Source organism: Podarcis gaigeae, assembly GCF_964106915.1.
Source record: "Podarcis gaigeae genome assembly, chromosome: 9".
Classification (NCBI taxonomy): Eukaryota; Metazoa; Chordata; class Lepidosauria; order Squamata; family Lacertidae; genus Podarcis; species Podarcis gaigeae.
In genome coordinates this window covers 22,833,914-22,849,257 of record NC_139685.1, presented here as the reverse complement: position 1 = coordinate 22,849,257, position 15,344 = coordinate 22,833,914, and the positions used below count along the sequence as shown (strand labels likewise).

The window sequence follows — 15,344 nt, the reverse complement described above, 5'->3', positions numbered from 1 at the left end:
TCAACATCATGCCTAATCATTACAGTTCTGTCCTCTGCCCATCTTCCTCCTGCAGGACTTAGCCAGGTGGAAAAGTCGCCGGAGAAGTGCTTCTCAGGACTTATTTAAAAAAGAAGCCGAGAGAAAGAAGATGGAGAGACTACTGACTGGCACTGAGGAGGCCAGTGAGCGGAGGAAAAGCATAAAGACCTACAGAGAAATTGTGGAAGAGAAGTAGGTTCATTTAATGAAAGCACAGTTTGAGGACTCTTGGAGTGCAACTATACATGTAGGCTAACTCTGTGGGTGTCGAATAAGCGCTGGCCATGTTCGAAGCATGGGGGTCTGTTCTTTTGCAAAGAAGAACAGGGAGCAAAATCTAGCCTCCATCTCACCTCACTAACCTCCAATATTTTAAAGTAGTTTTCTAGTTCTGATGCCAGAAGTGAGGTGGCTAGGAGAAAATTACTTAAAGCTGTGGAGCTCAGTGAAGTAAGGTGGAGGTTGTGTGGGGTATAGAATTACTGTGACGTCTGTGCATAGGGTGAATAATAAAAGAATAAGCTGGATGCCTAGATGTGGGGCTAAACATACTCTACAGCAATAGAGAGCCTAGTAGAAGAGTTTAAGCTCACAAAGTCAAGCAATACAGTGAAGCATTAGAAATATAGGCTGCTTAACCGTTTGCCTATCCCGTTTAGTCCACTTGCAAAGCACTCCACTCTTTCTACCCCTCCTACAGTGAACAGACCACACTGTTAAGTAAGTTTAAAATACTTTACTTACAAAACGTTCCAAAGGACAGAGTGTTGCATTTATCGAAGCAGCAGCAAGGAGAACACAGGCAGAATACTCTTGGGTAGAAAATACAGAATATAGTTCTGAACACATGCTCTAAGCTTAGACACATCCTTCCTCTTAGGTTACATGGTGTGGAGAGAGAGGGAACAGGAAGAGAAAGATTCATTTCCTCACTTATTGGAGAAGAGGGGGTGTGACGTAGCTGAGTCTTGCAATCCAGCTCTATTGTCTAATCCCTTCATGCACAAACTAGCACTTATGCATAATTACGTTTTACTGCAATTTCCTGCAGAAGAGGGGGTGGAATTTGGTCCCTTCCACAGTTGGGACCTTTTTGGGTAAGAAGTAGCCCCTTCCATCTTCTGGGTGGAGCAAACACTTCTTTAACATACACCTGGTTGCCCCAGGGATCTACTTTGTCCTTAGTGATTCCTACTCTAGAGTTGCTTCCCTGTATCCAATGAGGATGCCATGATCTCCAAGGAACAAACAACCTCCCAGCTGTATTATTCTGTCGATGGATGAGGAAGGTTTTGCCACACATCCAGTGGAGGTGTGTGTGGTAAAATATATGGTTCATGATCATCTGTTCATTATCTTTTGCATAATCAACAGATTCACACAGTAAAGCTTTTCCTGGTCAGTGCAACTTCAGGCCACAAGCATAAGTGCACCTGGGAAGGAAGGGGTTGCATGTCTGAATCGCCCATCCATGGGGTGTGTGTGTATTTCACATAGAAAACAAGCATGTCAGGGTAAAATGTTCCGCCTGATATTCTCCCCGCCATGATTGTTTTCTCTATGCAGGGAGTATGGTGAAGGGTTGCATTCAAGCTAGGAAATTTCTTACTGCAGTGGGCAGTGGTACTGGCTCGACTGATTTGATTCTGCTTATGGTATAAAATGGCGCCAGCAATTAAGTTAGTTTACGCGAACTGAGGCTGGATGCTACTTTGCCCAGACTCTCTTGCAAAGCAGAAATGAGTGGGGCATCCTCTTTTTTTGCGCACATGCTGACTTATTTAACTTACTCTGTATATTGTGTTTTTTATAACGTGATTTTATGTCGTAGGCGTGCCGAGACCTGCGGGTGTCGGGCAGTATACAAATTTACCGTATTTTTTGCCCTATAAGACTCACTTTTTCCCTCCTAAAAAGTAAGGGGAAATGTGTGTGTGTCTTATGGAGCAAATGCAGGCTGCGCAGCTATCCCAGAAGCTAGAACAGCAAGAGGGATCGCTGCTTTCGCTGCGCAGCGATCCCTCTTGTTGTTCTGGCTTCTGAGGTTCAGAATATTTTTTTCTTGTTTTCCTCCTCCAAAAACTAGGTGCGTCTTACGGTCTGGTGCGTCTTATAGGGCGAAAAATACGGTAATTAATGACAATAATGATAGGTCCCCCTTTGCAACCTTGCTTCTGTTACACCCAAACAGAGAGAGGCGCGAGAGAGCTCTGCACGAAGCATACAAGAATGCCAGGTCACGCGAGGAAGCAGATAATATTCTCCAGCAGTACATTGAGAGGTTCACCATTAGCGAAGCTGTCCTCGAGCGCTTGGAGATGCCAAAAATTCTGGAGAGAAGCCATTCAGCGGAGCCAAATTCGTCGTCCCCACCCAAGGACCCCAACCCCCTGAGATACTTACGGCAACAGTCGCTCCCCGCCCCCAAGTACACTGCCAAGGTAGAGGCAACCATCGCTCCCGCCGGCGGGTCAGAAGCCAGCGTCTCGACTGGCCGCACCTCTCCAAGCAAACCGTTTGTCTCGAAGGCTGTGCCTATGCTGACTGCCAAGCCTTACTCGCAACCCAAAAGCACACAGCAGGTGTTGAGAACCTTTAAGGTAGGTTGCGTTAGGTGAGTCAAAGGTAGCTCAGGAGAGAAGGAAAGGGAAGCTTTCGAGAATCCCGTTTCAAATATGACAAGGGTCTTCATCATTATTTTTGCTGCTTTTGATTAAAGCAGATAAATTGACTGAAAATATTTTGGTAAATTGTGAGTCATGCCCCAGTTGCCTCGGTGAAACATGCTTTCCTTCAGAGTGGTTGTTAATATGCACATGTGTGTGGGTTTACTTGATGAGGATTTTCATTCTTTAAAATAAATTTTATTAGAGTTCATGAAGAGAAATGCAAAACTTAATCTCAAATGTATTTTTTTGTCCAACATTAAGTAAGATAAAACATGACGAAAAAGAGATAGAGAAATAAGGGGGGGAGGGAGAGATAGAAAAGAGCTTCCAAGAGGAAATAGAAAAGATAAAAACTTCAGAGATTAAACAACTTCTGATGCTTCAGCGTCTGTTATACTCAGAGTAGATCTGCTGAAATTAAGGAACATGGCTAATCTGGGTCCCTTAATTTCTAACTCTGAGTGGAAGTTAGTTAGATGCAAACTCAAATATTTATTTAATCAGATTCCAGCCTTTAAGTATTTATATTTATTTCACTCTTCCTGTTTGCCCTTACAAACCAAAAGAGTAGACCCCTTCCCAGAATGCTTAAAACATGGGTAGGCAAACTAAGGCCCGGGGGCCGGATCCAGCCCAATCGCCTTCTAAATCTGGCCCACGGGCGGTCTGGGAATCAGCGTGTTTTTACATGAATGTGTCCTTTTATTTAAAATGCATCTCTAGGTTATCTGTGGGGCCTGCCTGGTGTTTTTACATGAGTAGAATGTGTGCTTTTATTTAAAATGCATCTCTGGGTTATTTGTGGGGCATAGGAATTTGTGTGTGTGTGGTTTTTTTCCCTTTCCAAAATATAGTCTGGCCCCCCACAAAGTCTGAGGGACAGTGGACCGGCCCCCTGCTGAAAAAATTTGCTGGCCCCTGGCTTAAAATGTAAATTTTACAAGAGGGGAAGACAACAGCGGAGAGAGCAGGGGAGGAAAGAGAGAATCAGAAGTGTATGGGAAAGAATAATCACACGTGGAGTTGCTTGCGTGATGTTGCTGTAACGCTGGCGGGAACGGCACCCTAAAAGTCTGCTTCACTGCGCCAGAAACACTGAGGCCACAAAAAGAATTTTCACTTCTTTCCGCTGAGAAATAATACACCTTGCCTTGGGGCCTCTCAGTTTTACGTTACCCACGTGGTTTTTGAAACTGTACCATGCAGGTGGATGGAAAAGTCAGCATGAACGGAGAAGCTGTCAACGGAGTGGAAGAGGAACGAGAGAGAGAATGCACAACGTTAATATTTGCCCCTTCACCAAGCCGGTCGCCAAAGTCCAACAGTGTGGTGGACGGTTCCTCAGTGGAGGGGGAACAAAACAGCCCTAGCACTGAGCTTGTCCTAAAGCGGCTCATTGAACACAGCAAAGACAGAGCGCAGACGGTAAGGACCGTGCCATCAGATTGGCCGTGCTTTGCAATGGGGGTGGACCCACTTTCAGTCTCTCTTTTACAGTACATTTCAGGTGTCCTTCAAACCAATAGTGCCACCAGTGAACTAGTTACTAGGCTAGTCCCGTGAATGTTCCCAGTAAATTAGAGTGAAGGTAAAGGGACCCCTGACCATTAGGTCCAGCAGTGACCAACTCTGGGGTTGTGGCGCTCATCTCGCTTTATTGGCCGAGGGAGCCGGCGTACAGCTTCCGGGTCATGTGGCCAGCATGACTAAGCTGATTCTGGCAAACCGGAGCAGCGCATGGAAACGCCGTTTACCTTCCCACCGGAGCGGTACCTATTTATCTACTTGCACTTTGATGTGCTTTTGAACTGCTAGGTTGGCTGGAGCAGGGACCGAGCAATGGGAGCTCACCCCGTCGTGGGGATTTGAACCACTGACCTTCTGATCAGCAAGTCCTAGGCTCTGTAGTTTAACCCACAGCACCACCTGTGTCCCTAGTAAATTAGAGTATTAAAGCATTAATGCCTGGCGCCTCCTTCCCAAAGAGAAGCTTCTGCCAAGCTTAAGGAGGGAGGCGAGATCTTCGCACACGCATCAGGAGGCCATGACATCACTCCCCCCCCCATTGCCCCAGCAAGTTGGCTCCTCTGTCCCTGTCTCCCTGCAAAAAAAATCACTGCATGCCACTACCGTTTTTGGGGAACAGGAGGCGGGCAGGTGTGGAGGACTCCCTGGTCCTGAATGGGGTGACTGTGCCCCTAAAGGACCAGGTACGCAGCCTGGGAGTCAGTCTGGACTCACAGCTGTCCATGGAGGCGCAGGTCAATTCAGTGTCCAGGGCAGCTGTTTATCAGCTCCATGGTGCGCAGGCTGAGACCCTACCTGCCCACACACTCTCGCCAGAGTGGTGCATGCTCTAGTTATCTCTCTCTTGGGCTACTGCAATGCACTCTACGTGGGGCTACCTTTGAAGGTGACCCAGAAACTACAACTAATCCTGAGTGTGGCAGCTAGACTGGTGACTGGGATTGGCCGCCAGGACCACATAACACCGGCCCTGAGAGATCTGCATTGGCTCCCAATATATTTCCGAGCACAATTCAGAGTGTTGGTGCTGACCTTTAAAGCCCTAAACGGCCTCGGTCCAGTATACCTGAAGGAGCGTCTCCACCCCCGTTGTTCAGCCCGGACACTGAGGTCCAGCGCCGAGGGCCTTCTGGCGGTTCCCTCGCTACAAGAAGCCAAGTTACAGGGAACCAGGCAGAGGGTCTTCTTGGTAGTGGCACCTGCCCAGTGGAACGCCCTCCCACCAGATGTCAAAGAGAAAAATAACTACCAAACTTTTAGAAGACATCTGAAGGCAGCCCTGTTTAGGGAAGCTTTTAATGTTTAATAGGTTATTGTATTTTAGTGTTCTGTTGGAAGCCGCCCAGAGTGGGCGGGGTATAAATAAATTATTATTATTATTATTATTATTATTATTATTATTATTATTATTATTACTACTACTACTATTACTTTAAATGCTTCCCCAGCCACATGGCAGCTTATTTGTCAGCAGATCCCACCAGCTGGGCCATATCCAACGCCACAGTTCTGCTGATGCAACAGAGTTCCTTGCACACAGTGCAAGGAACCCTCAAATTCAGCTCTGGGAACTGGGCAACCCTTACAGAGCAGATTTGGGGGGGGGACATGGGGAGAATAGGAGACCTAATGTTAATTACTCGAAATGGGCCAATGACTTGGGCTTTTACGTGGGATGTCGATTTGGGAGGAAAGAGCCTCTTTTCACATAGGTTAGATCATATTTGAGATTTCAAAAATAAAAATTTGTATGGCACTTACATTTTAACTGTATTGCATTCTTGGTTTTTGTAAGATGCTCTTGGGAACTTGGTTGAGGGGTAGGATAATTTTTACTTTTTTTTAGCAAGGAAATAAAATTAGTGTAAATAAGGTCATTTAGATGGAATCCTGTGCTACATGGGAGCCATTCACAGGGAAGTCTGCTTACCTTAAATGGTTGGCCGGTCTATGGGCCCTGCGATGATCCAGTGAAGGGGCAAGGGTTTGGTGCTTGCCTGCCAGCAAATGGCCAAACTGGTGGGCTTTGTATAGGCCTCCTCTTAGGGACTGGTTCGGCCGGCCAATCAGTGCCATCTGGTCCTCTACGTAGGTGGGATAAACTGCAGTCTGAGTCGGCGGTCCTTGCTAGCCTCTTGCAAGATGAACAGAACTATAGTTTGTTTTGTTTTGTAAAGGCCAAATTAAAAGAATGGTTTCAAATTTTCTTCAAACGAACCAGAGTAAAGGGTAAGCATACTTTGTAATTTCATACAAAACGACAAACCATGGAGAAGCAAACGCTTCCAAACTTCTCTTTTCCAGTCACACAGGTGGAAGAGCGGAAAGGGGTATACAATATGCAAGCCAAGGGCTTCCTGTGGCTCACGAGGGCTCGACTGCATTGCACTCAGTTGCGGTTTTTTTGTGGCATGGAAGCGTGGCCAATATAAAAGTTTGGAATATTGTTCTGTGATGGAAAACCAAACCAAAGTTTGATGTTATCTTCATTCCCATTTGCAATTTTGTATTTGTTCTGCCTGTGGATCGACAGTAATATAAATGTTCTCTGCAGGGCACCTTGACGGAAGAAGCTAAATCAATCAACCAAAATGAGAAAACCGATTCGGAAAGACTGTCTCCAGGTTTGTTGCTTTAAGGAATATTATATGGGCTTTTTGTCTATACACATACATGAACAGTGCCCTCTAGAGGTTTCGTGAAAAAAAAGCTAACTTGTAATTAAGCAGTTTACAGCAGTGAACATCGTGTTTGTTTTTGCCTGGGTTTTAAAAGGCTTTTGATGGGTTACGATATTTTTCAAAATAAAAGCATGGAAAATAACTAGGAAAGTATATAACGCATAAAACCTGATTTAAAAAACCCACATTACTTTCAACAGCAGGTCAACAGTATGATGCCCTCCAGGTATCATAGAAGTACCATAGAACGGTCGAGTTGGAAGGGACCACCAGGGTCATCTAGTCCAACCCCCTGCAGTTCAGGAATATTTTGCCCAATGTGGAGCTTGAACCCACGACCCTGAAATTAAGAGTGGGGGGAAATGGGAACGAAATTTAAATTAGTTATTAGCTTTTTAATTATTAAAGCTATGTATGTGTGGATAAATCAATAAATTTTGAAGGAAGAGGCATGCAATATTTTGTTTTTATCCTTTACAGGTATGTTTTGTAGTGGGAACCATGTTAAGAGAGGCATTCCTTTCTATGTGAGAGCAGGTGGAATGCCTCCTTTTAGATGCTGCAAAAGTGTTTATATTAAAGTTATACTGCATCTTTTGAGTGTATTGTCCGATAGTTTGGGGCATCACTTTAGTCAACTTCATATTTCTAACCAGTGCTTTTTTCGGGGGGGGGGGGGACAAAGGGGTACGCATAGCCCTAAACCTTTTGTGAATCTAAGTTTGGCCTCATTGAGGGACAGTATTTCAGTATGAGGAGGAAAATGAGAGTACCCTAAACATTTTTTTTTAGGAAAAAAAGCACTGTTTGTAACTGGCTAAAAGTTACGAGCCTGTTTATTCTTTCTGCTTTCTATAAATAGTGGCCATCGTCTACATTTTTCTTCTTCTCTTTGTCTACATACACACACACACACACACACTTAGACATATGACATGCAACAGTTACATAAAATGAGAATTAAAACAAAGCAACAGTATATGCTCGGAGAAACGTTTCTGAATATATTTTCTGTGTGTCTTTTTATTGGATAACATTTTCAACGTTCTTGACATGAGGCTGCACTTCTCTTTCTTATTTAATCGTCCTGATTGATTTTTTTTTGTTTTCTTTTCCCTTGTTCCCCCAATCCTTCTTCAGACCACAAAGAATTCAGCACAACTGCTTCCCGTGCCAGCCCTACTGTGGCCATGGCGGAGTTCTCTTCCGTCACGAACTCTTCCCTCAGTAATCATCGCAAGGAAATGGGCTCAAATGAGGAGCCGAAGAAACTTGAAAGGGGGCAACTGAAGGATGTAGAAGCACCAGTTATCCAGAAGGTAGTGTGATGCACTAAAACCTACAGTTGAGGATGACGCTCAATGCATCGGTTAAAAACTACATCAGGGTATTATTTTCTATCAGATAACAGGCATGAGGGAGCTGATTTTCACTGAGAGGGTCAATTCTTCTGTCCAATGCCATAATCCCAATAAAAATCCCTCCTTCTGCACTCTGCTATTAGTCTGAAAACATATTCTTCTTTTCTGTGCTAATAGCATCCCAAGGATGGTTTTCATCAAGATGAGAACAGCAGACCAAGCAGCGCTGCCCCTTACGTTTCACTGCTCTTCAACAATACAAATGAGGGAAACTTCCCCTTGCCACACACTGCAATAATAATAATAATAATAATAATAATATCCCACCCATCTGGCTGGATTGCTGCAGCTACTCTGGGCAGCTTCCAACACATATAAAAACCTAATAAAATGTCAAACTTTAAAAACTTCCTGATAAAAGGCTGCCTTCAGGTGTCCTCTAAAAGTTGTGTAGTTCTTTATCTCCTTGACGCCTGATGGGAGGGTGTTGCACAGGGAGGGCACCACTGCTGAGAAAGGCCCTCTGCCTGGTTCGCTGTAACTCCACTTCTCTCAGTGAGGGAACGGCAAGAAGGCCCTCGGTGCTGGACCTCAGTGTCCGGGCTGAAGGATGGAGGTGGAGACGCTCCTTCAGGTATACTGGGCCGAGGCCATTTAGGGCTTTAAAGGTCAGCACCAACACTTTGAATTGTGGTTGGAAACATACTGGGAGCCAGTGTAAGAAGAAGAAGAGTTTGGATTTGATATCCTGCTTTATCACTACCCGAAGGAGTCTCAAAGCGGCTAACATTCTCCTTTCCCTTCCTCCCCCACAACAAACGCTCTGTGAGGTGAGTGGGGCTGAGAGACTTCAAAGAAGTGTGACTGGCCCAAGGTCACTCAGCAGCTGCATGTGGAGGAGCGGGGAAGCGAACCCGGTTTCCCAGATTACGAGTCTATCGCTCTTAACCACTACACCACACTGGCTCCTACGGCTGTGTAGATCCTATGACTGGTGTTATATGGTCCTGGTGGCCACTTCCAGTCACCAGTCTAGCTGCCGCTAGAGAACAGGGCCCATATGTAGCTATTATTAATTTTTTTGAGAGTACAGAATAATTCCTAATGACACATTTTGCATCTTGTCTAGACTGACCAGCAAAATGCAAGATACACAGCTGGTTTTCGTTTTGCATTTCCACCATGTGGAGATGGAATATGCTCATCTTTCCCACGAGGAGATGTGTACCCTCATGGAAAAGAGTTCACAGAAAAAGGGAAAGAAGAGTTTTCTGTTAGTCAGTTCTAGCTTGCAAATAGATTTAGAAGATTAAAAAGCAAGCTTCATTTATGCATCTGCAGAGCCGGAGATTTAGTCTAATATATTCCTGTTCGGACAGATGTAGGACTGTAACTACACAGGAAGGAGGTGATAAGGGAAAATGCATTGTGAATTATGTCAGCCAGTGCAAACAAACAAGCAAAAAAAATGTTTAGATGTCCTCATTTGTTTCCATAAACAAATTAAAGCAATTCTATTCAGACAAGCTGTTTTGTGATATCCATGTGTATGTCTTTAGGACTTCCAGCCACTTCGGTGCATCTGTTTGGTTAGAAAAAGCAGGCCATATATTCCGTAATAAATAAATGCAAGTTAGGCAGAATATCCTGCTTACCTGATACAGCCTAGACTGTTTAATTAGTGCAGCTAAGAAATCCATCGATAGGCAGTGCTAAAAAGGAGGGTCTATATTTTGTATTCTATTTTGTTGTCTTAGAACTGATTCTAGCCTTCAAAAATTGGCCTAGGTAGAGACTTTGGAAGCCCCTGTGCAAGATGGAGGCATCATATTTCCACTTTTGAAGATAATCCCCGAGAGGAGCCAAGTGGTTTTGCAGAATTCTGCCCCACAAGGTAAACGAAACAGGAAGTGGGGAGGGAGGAAGAATTAGGAGTGTGGTCTCAGTGCATCCTTGAACATTTGTCAGAGGGGTAGAGGACAAGTCTGTAACATCCTACTTTTGCTTAAAAAAATAATAATGCAAGTTATGGCAGGCCTTTTGACCACACGCACAACCTCTTCATTCCCCTCTCCATGTCAGGAGCAAACAAACCAGGAAGACTTCCGTTAACCACAGTTTTATTTTTCATCCAAACTGGGGAAACCATGGTTTATAGTTTGAAGTTGGCTTGTTCTAAAACTCTTTGCGATGATTTCTGAGTTTGAGGGGGGAACTACAGTTAACTGAGGACTTCTTGGTTGGTTCACTTGCTTGCTGGCTTTCATGAAGAAAGGAGTTGGTGTTCCTTATGTCCCCAAGTAGACTTCTCCCATGGTTGGCAATGGCAGAATAAAGCTGAATCACAATGGGATTGTGATCTTCCAGCGGTCTGGAGGCACTGAACGAACCTCACCCTTGCTCTGGTATTCTTAACCTCTATTCAGAAGCAGAACAGGCAACCTGTAGTGTGAGGACTGTCCCTGGAAAAGGCTGATACCTTTTCCTAGGACCGTTCCTTCACTGACAGCAGGCAGGTGGGAGGAGGAGACTTCTGTAGACTGAAGTACTGGGCGAACAGGGACTGTAGAGTGCCTTCAAACCCTTGACAAGAAGCACCATGGAAACCACTTGTTTATTTATTATTTGTTCAGTCTTCATTCTGCCCCTTCATTTTCTCCCATCATTCTGGGCCTAAGACGGGCTACAAAATATAAGTAAAGCAGCCAAATCACATTCAAAACAACCATGAGAGTAACACATCAAGGATACATGTTGCACTAGAATAGTATTAGTTTTGCCATTTTCTAGTTGCTTTCAAACATGGAATCACGGAGTTGTCGAGTTGGAAGGGACCCTGAGGGTCATCAAGTCCAACCCCCTGCAATGCCGGAATCTCAAACACATGATAGGTGTGTCAGGAGTTGAGCCTACACTCGAGTAGGGCCATCCAACCTCTGCTTAAAAACCTCCAAGGAAGGAGAGTCCACCACCTCTCGTGGGAGTCTGTTCCACTGTCAAACAGCTCTTGCTGTCAGAAGGTTATTCCTGATATTTAGTTGGAATCTCCTTTCCTGTAACTTGAAGCCCTTGGTTCAGATTCTGGCCTCCAGAATGGGAAAAAACAAGCTTGCTCCATCTTCCCTGGGACAGCTTGTTCTCCATGGGAAGCCAGAACCAACCAGCCCACTTTCACAAGATTTGTTAATCATCTTCCTGAGTCTCTTGGCTGCTCTCTGGTATCTGCTTACCTTTCACAGTGTTGTATCTTTTGTTTTGTTCTGTTTTCCCCCGCCTGGCCTGCCGTCCACTCTAGAGTCACCCAACAGCCCCAGCGTTCCGCTTAAGGTTCGGAACTCCTGGAGGCGCTACCAATTTTTCTCACAGTCAGGTAAAGTGTCGGCCTCAGATGCGGCTGCCTGCCTTCTTGCTACGCCGCATAGGTGTCTTCTAGAACGTGTCCACAGCTAATATCTCTGCCCATCCTCCTTGCTTTCGTAGAGAGTGCCTTTCCCAGTCGCGTAGTTGGCAAAGAGCTCGCCTTTGATGTATAACAGAGCAATGCCACCATCTACTTTGTTAATTCGCTCCATAATACCGCGAAGCTGTCGAGATCAAAACCGTCTCACCAAAGATGGCAAGAGCTCTCTTGGTAACTGTGGCGCTGGAGTGACATATTCCCTTTCCCCACATGGCTCAGCGTTGGGGGAAATAGAACTTAGATAGCATGTGGCACTCAGATATGGCCAGAAAGCAGTAGCTGTTGGTAGCCAGCAGTAGCTTAGAACCTAAAGTTGACTTAATGCTGATGCTGTCCTTTCTCCATCTGCATAGAGGTTGGTGGAAGGTCTGTCTGTCTGCTTTCTCAGTGGGTTTCTCACTCTAAAAAGTTGCAGATTATTAAGGAAAGATTTGTAGACTCTTGATATCTTTTTCTGCATGGATTCATCCTAAAGAGGTTGGCGTCACCAATTGACAGAACTGGGCAACTGCTAAGCAGGGGACTTACCTCTGACCCTGAGCACATTGGCCTTGCTATTCATCCCCCTTACTTGCTGTTGCTCTCACCTGTCCTCTCCAAGCTCAGTGAGTGACAGGATCACAGAGGAAAGGGCACTTACCATATTTTTCGCTCTATAGGACGCACCCGACCATAAGACGCACCTAGTTTTAGAGGGGGAGAACAAGAAAAAAAATCTCTCCCTCTCTGCGCAGCGCTCCTTCAGCGAAGCGGCAGGAGCCCCTTCCATTTCTCCTCCCGCTTCGCTGAAGGGGCGCTGCGCAGAGAGGAAAAGCTGCGCAGCGCCTCTCCAGTTGCGAAAGCAACTCAAAGCCTCCGGAGCGCAGCGGGAGCTCCCACAACGCGAAACCTCTGGATGCAGTGGGAGCTCCCACTGTGCTATGGAGGCTTTGGGCGGTTATCCCTGAAGCAACGCTGAAGCCATGGAGCCTGCATTCGCTCCATAAGACGCACACACATTTCCCCTTAATTTTTGGAGGGGAAAAGGTGCGTCTTATAGAACGAAAAATACGGTATTCTGCAGCACATTGGGCCTGGGGCAAATAGGGATAGATGGATAAGTCAGTTTCCAGCCTGTGCCAGTTTCTCATGAGTTCATTCACACCTTTGTTCTTTCGCATTTCTCCATCAATATGCACATTTAGAAAGTGAGGGGAAACCTGCACAAAGAATCACACTTTTTTGGTATGTCAGTTACCCTGAAATGCTGATTTTTAAATGTACTTTGGCATGTGTCTTGAGCTCAGAGTTGCATTTCAAATTTTGGAGAAGGGTGAAAACTGAAGACCTGCTTAATAGTGTAAGCCAGGGGTAGGCAACCTGAGGCCTGGGTGCCGGATGTGGCCCATTCGCCTTCTCAATCCGACCCGCAGATGGTCCGGGAATCAGCATGTTTTTACAGGAGTAGAATGTGTGCTTTTCTTTAAAATGCATCTCTGGGTTATTTGTGGGGCACAGGAATTCGTTCACTGTTTTTTTCAAAATATAGTCCGGCCCACCACATGGTCTGAGAGACGGTGGACCGGTCCATGGCTGAAAAAGGTTGCTGACCTTTGGTGTAGGCAGTGTGAAATCCTTAAGCATCCCTAAGAGGGAGAGGGCAAGGGGGGGAAGAGAGCTGCAAGGAAGCAAAAGCCCATTCAGGGAGATGAGGACATATTTCCCAAGGAACCTGCCAAAATCTGAGGTTAATGGCTGCAGTTTTAACTTGTCGGTTTTAAATTGTTAGCGTTGGAAACCCTTTCAAGGTTGGAGGGCAGGGTGTAAAAATACATGTAAATAAATGATGTCTTTCATTTGAAAAATAAGCTTACGTTTTGGCATTTTTAATTGCAATTGTTCTTCTCTCCATGCAGCTGGCACTGAGAACAGTGACAAATCAAATGTAAGTTATGGGGTTTTTTTCTCTTGTGAAAAGTATCACCTGGGTTTTTTAATTTGTTCCCAGACTTAATTGTGAATTACTTATGTGGCTGGCTTGCCCAAGCCTTAAATTAATTTATTTTCAGCATTTTTCTTCCATTCTATGTGCCTAGAAAGCACAACATTTGGAATGTGTCAGATCAAGAGCCTTCCCCGAGAAAGAAGAAAACAAAGAAGTCGAATGCTTTTTCCAGCCCTAATTAAGACACTTTTTAAAAATATTGTTGATGGCCAAACTGCACGTGGCACTCAGTGCATCTTTCCATTTAATAAGCAGTTATTTTAAAAGTGCAAATAGGATCAGTGGGAATTAATGGGATCAGGGCATTGTCACCAATGGGGGATTCTCACAATACCACCTTCTGAGGAGGAATTTTCCGCAAGAACACAGCAAGGGAGGAAAGGATTATATTTCCCCCTCCGTGCCTGTTCTCACCCTATTATCAGCTGCCCCCCCCAACTGATGCTGTTTACATTTTTAAAAATCTGTGCATTAAATGCAAAGGTGCATTTGTATTGATTGGTCCCAGCACTCCTCTGTTGACGTAGACATATATGGGTCCACATCTTGAACAGTGACAATGGGGCTAGTGGAAATTGCATTCTGGGCATATTTGTCCCCACGCTGGTTGCACACGCCGAATCCAACTTCCATAGGTAGAACTTTCCTTGTCCCTTACTGGATAGAGATGATGTGTATGCATGAATATATTTGAGGGGTTTCCCCTCCCCTCGTATTTTCGCCATCTCCACATAGTCCAGTAATTTCAAAGTCCACTCCTCTACCGTTGGTACAGTGGAACCTCGGTTTTCAAGCATGTCAGAAGCTGAATGATTCGGAACCCGAACGCCGAAAACCTGGAAGTGAATGCTTCTGTTTTCAAACACACCTTGGAAGTCAAACGGCTTCCGAGGCGCGTTTTTCCGTTTTCTCAATGGAATTTGCTGACCTCCCATTGCGCCTCGATTGTCAAACGTTTCGGAAGTCAAATTGTCTTCCAGAACAGATTGCATATGACAACCAAGGTACCACTGCACTTCTTTCCAATTCTGTGCATACAGAGTTCTGGCCATGGCGTACATAAACAGTTTAACCAACATTTTGTGGACCTCTGACCCAATTATTCCCAAAGAAAATGTTTCAGGCTTTTTTTGGTGTGTGTGTGACTATTTTAAACATCTTCAGAATATATTTGGGTGTGTGTGTGTGTTTTAAAGTAATAAACATTGAAAGCAGCGTGGAACTTCTTGTTTTCTGGTATGTATTCCTAGCCTTTAACGGTATCCATCAACTTTATTTCAGCGGTTTGGTTGCTGGTCTTGGGACCCAGAGGAAGAGCGTAAGCGACAAGAACGATGGCAGCATGAACAGGAGCGTGTGCTTCAGGTACCTCCCATCCTTATTTGTTTATTACATTTGTATCCTACCTGGTTTTCGAGGAGAGTAGTGCCTTCTGAAATTTCTCCCAAGCCTACCTTTCCATAGTTGAGAAGTTTTCCCTAAAACTTGAGCCACATGTCCTTATCATTCACATAATCCTTTGACTCCCCATTCATCTAGAGACCCTGACTGGCTCCCATATTTTTCCATGAAAGAGAAAAGCATACATAACTCTCATCAGAAGTGCAACATAGTGGTGTTGATGATATGCATTTTAATGAT

At 44.9% G+C, this 15,344-nt stretch overlaps 1 protein-coding gene across 18 annotated transcripts in view; it reads left to right on the top strand.

The window, feature by feature from the left end:
* LIMCH1 (LIM and calponin homology domains 1) overlaps positions 1-15,344 on the top strand; it is a 219,256-nt gene that overhangs the window by 184,209 nt on the left and 19,703 nt on the right. For all 18 annotated transcript variants that reach the window (XM_083754801.1, XM_083754800.1, XM_083754799.1 and 15 more), the window contains 8 exons: positions 56-213; positions 2,213-2,621; positions 3,897-4,115; positions 6,772-6,841; positions 8,039-8,217; positions 10,048-10,153; positions 13,615-13,643; positions 14,985-15,068. In XM_083754801.1, coding sequence (XP_083610927.1) covers positions 56-213; positions 2,213-2,621; positions 3,897-4,115; positions 6,772-6,841; positions 8,039-8,217; positions 10,048-10,153; positions 13,615-13,643; positions 14,985-15,068 — 1,254 coding nt within the window. The remainder of the gene's footprint in view (positions 1-55; positions 214-2,212; positions 2,622-3,896; positions 4,116-6,771; positions 6,842-8,038; positions 8,218-10,047; positions 10,154-13,614; positions 13,644-14,984; positions 15,069-15,344) is intronic.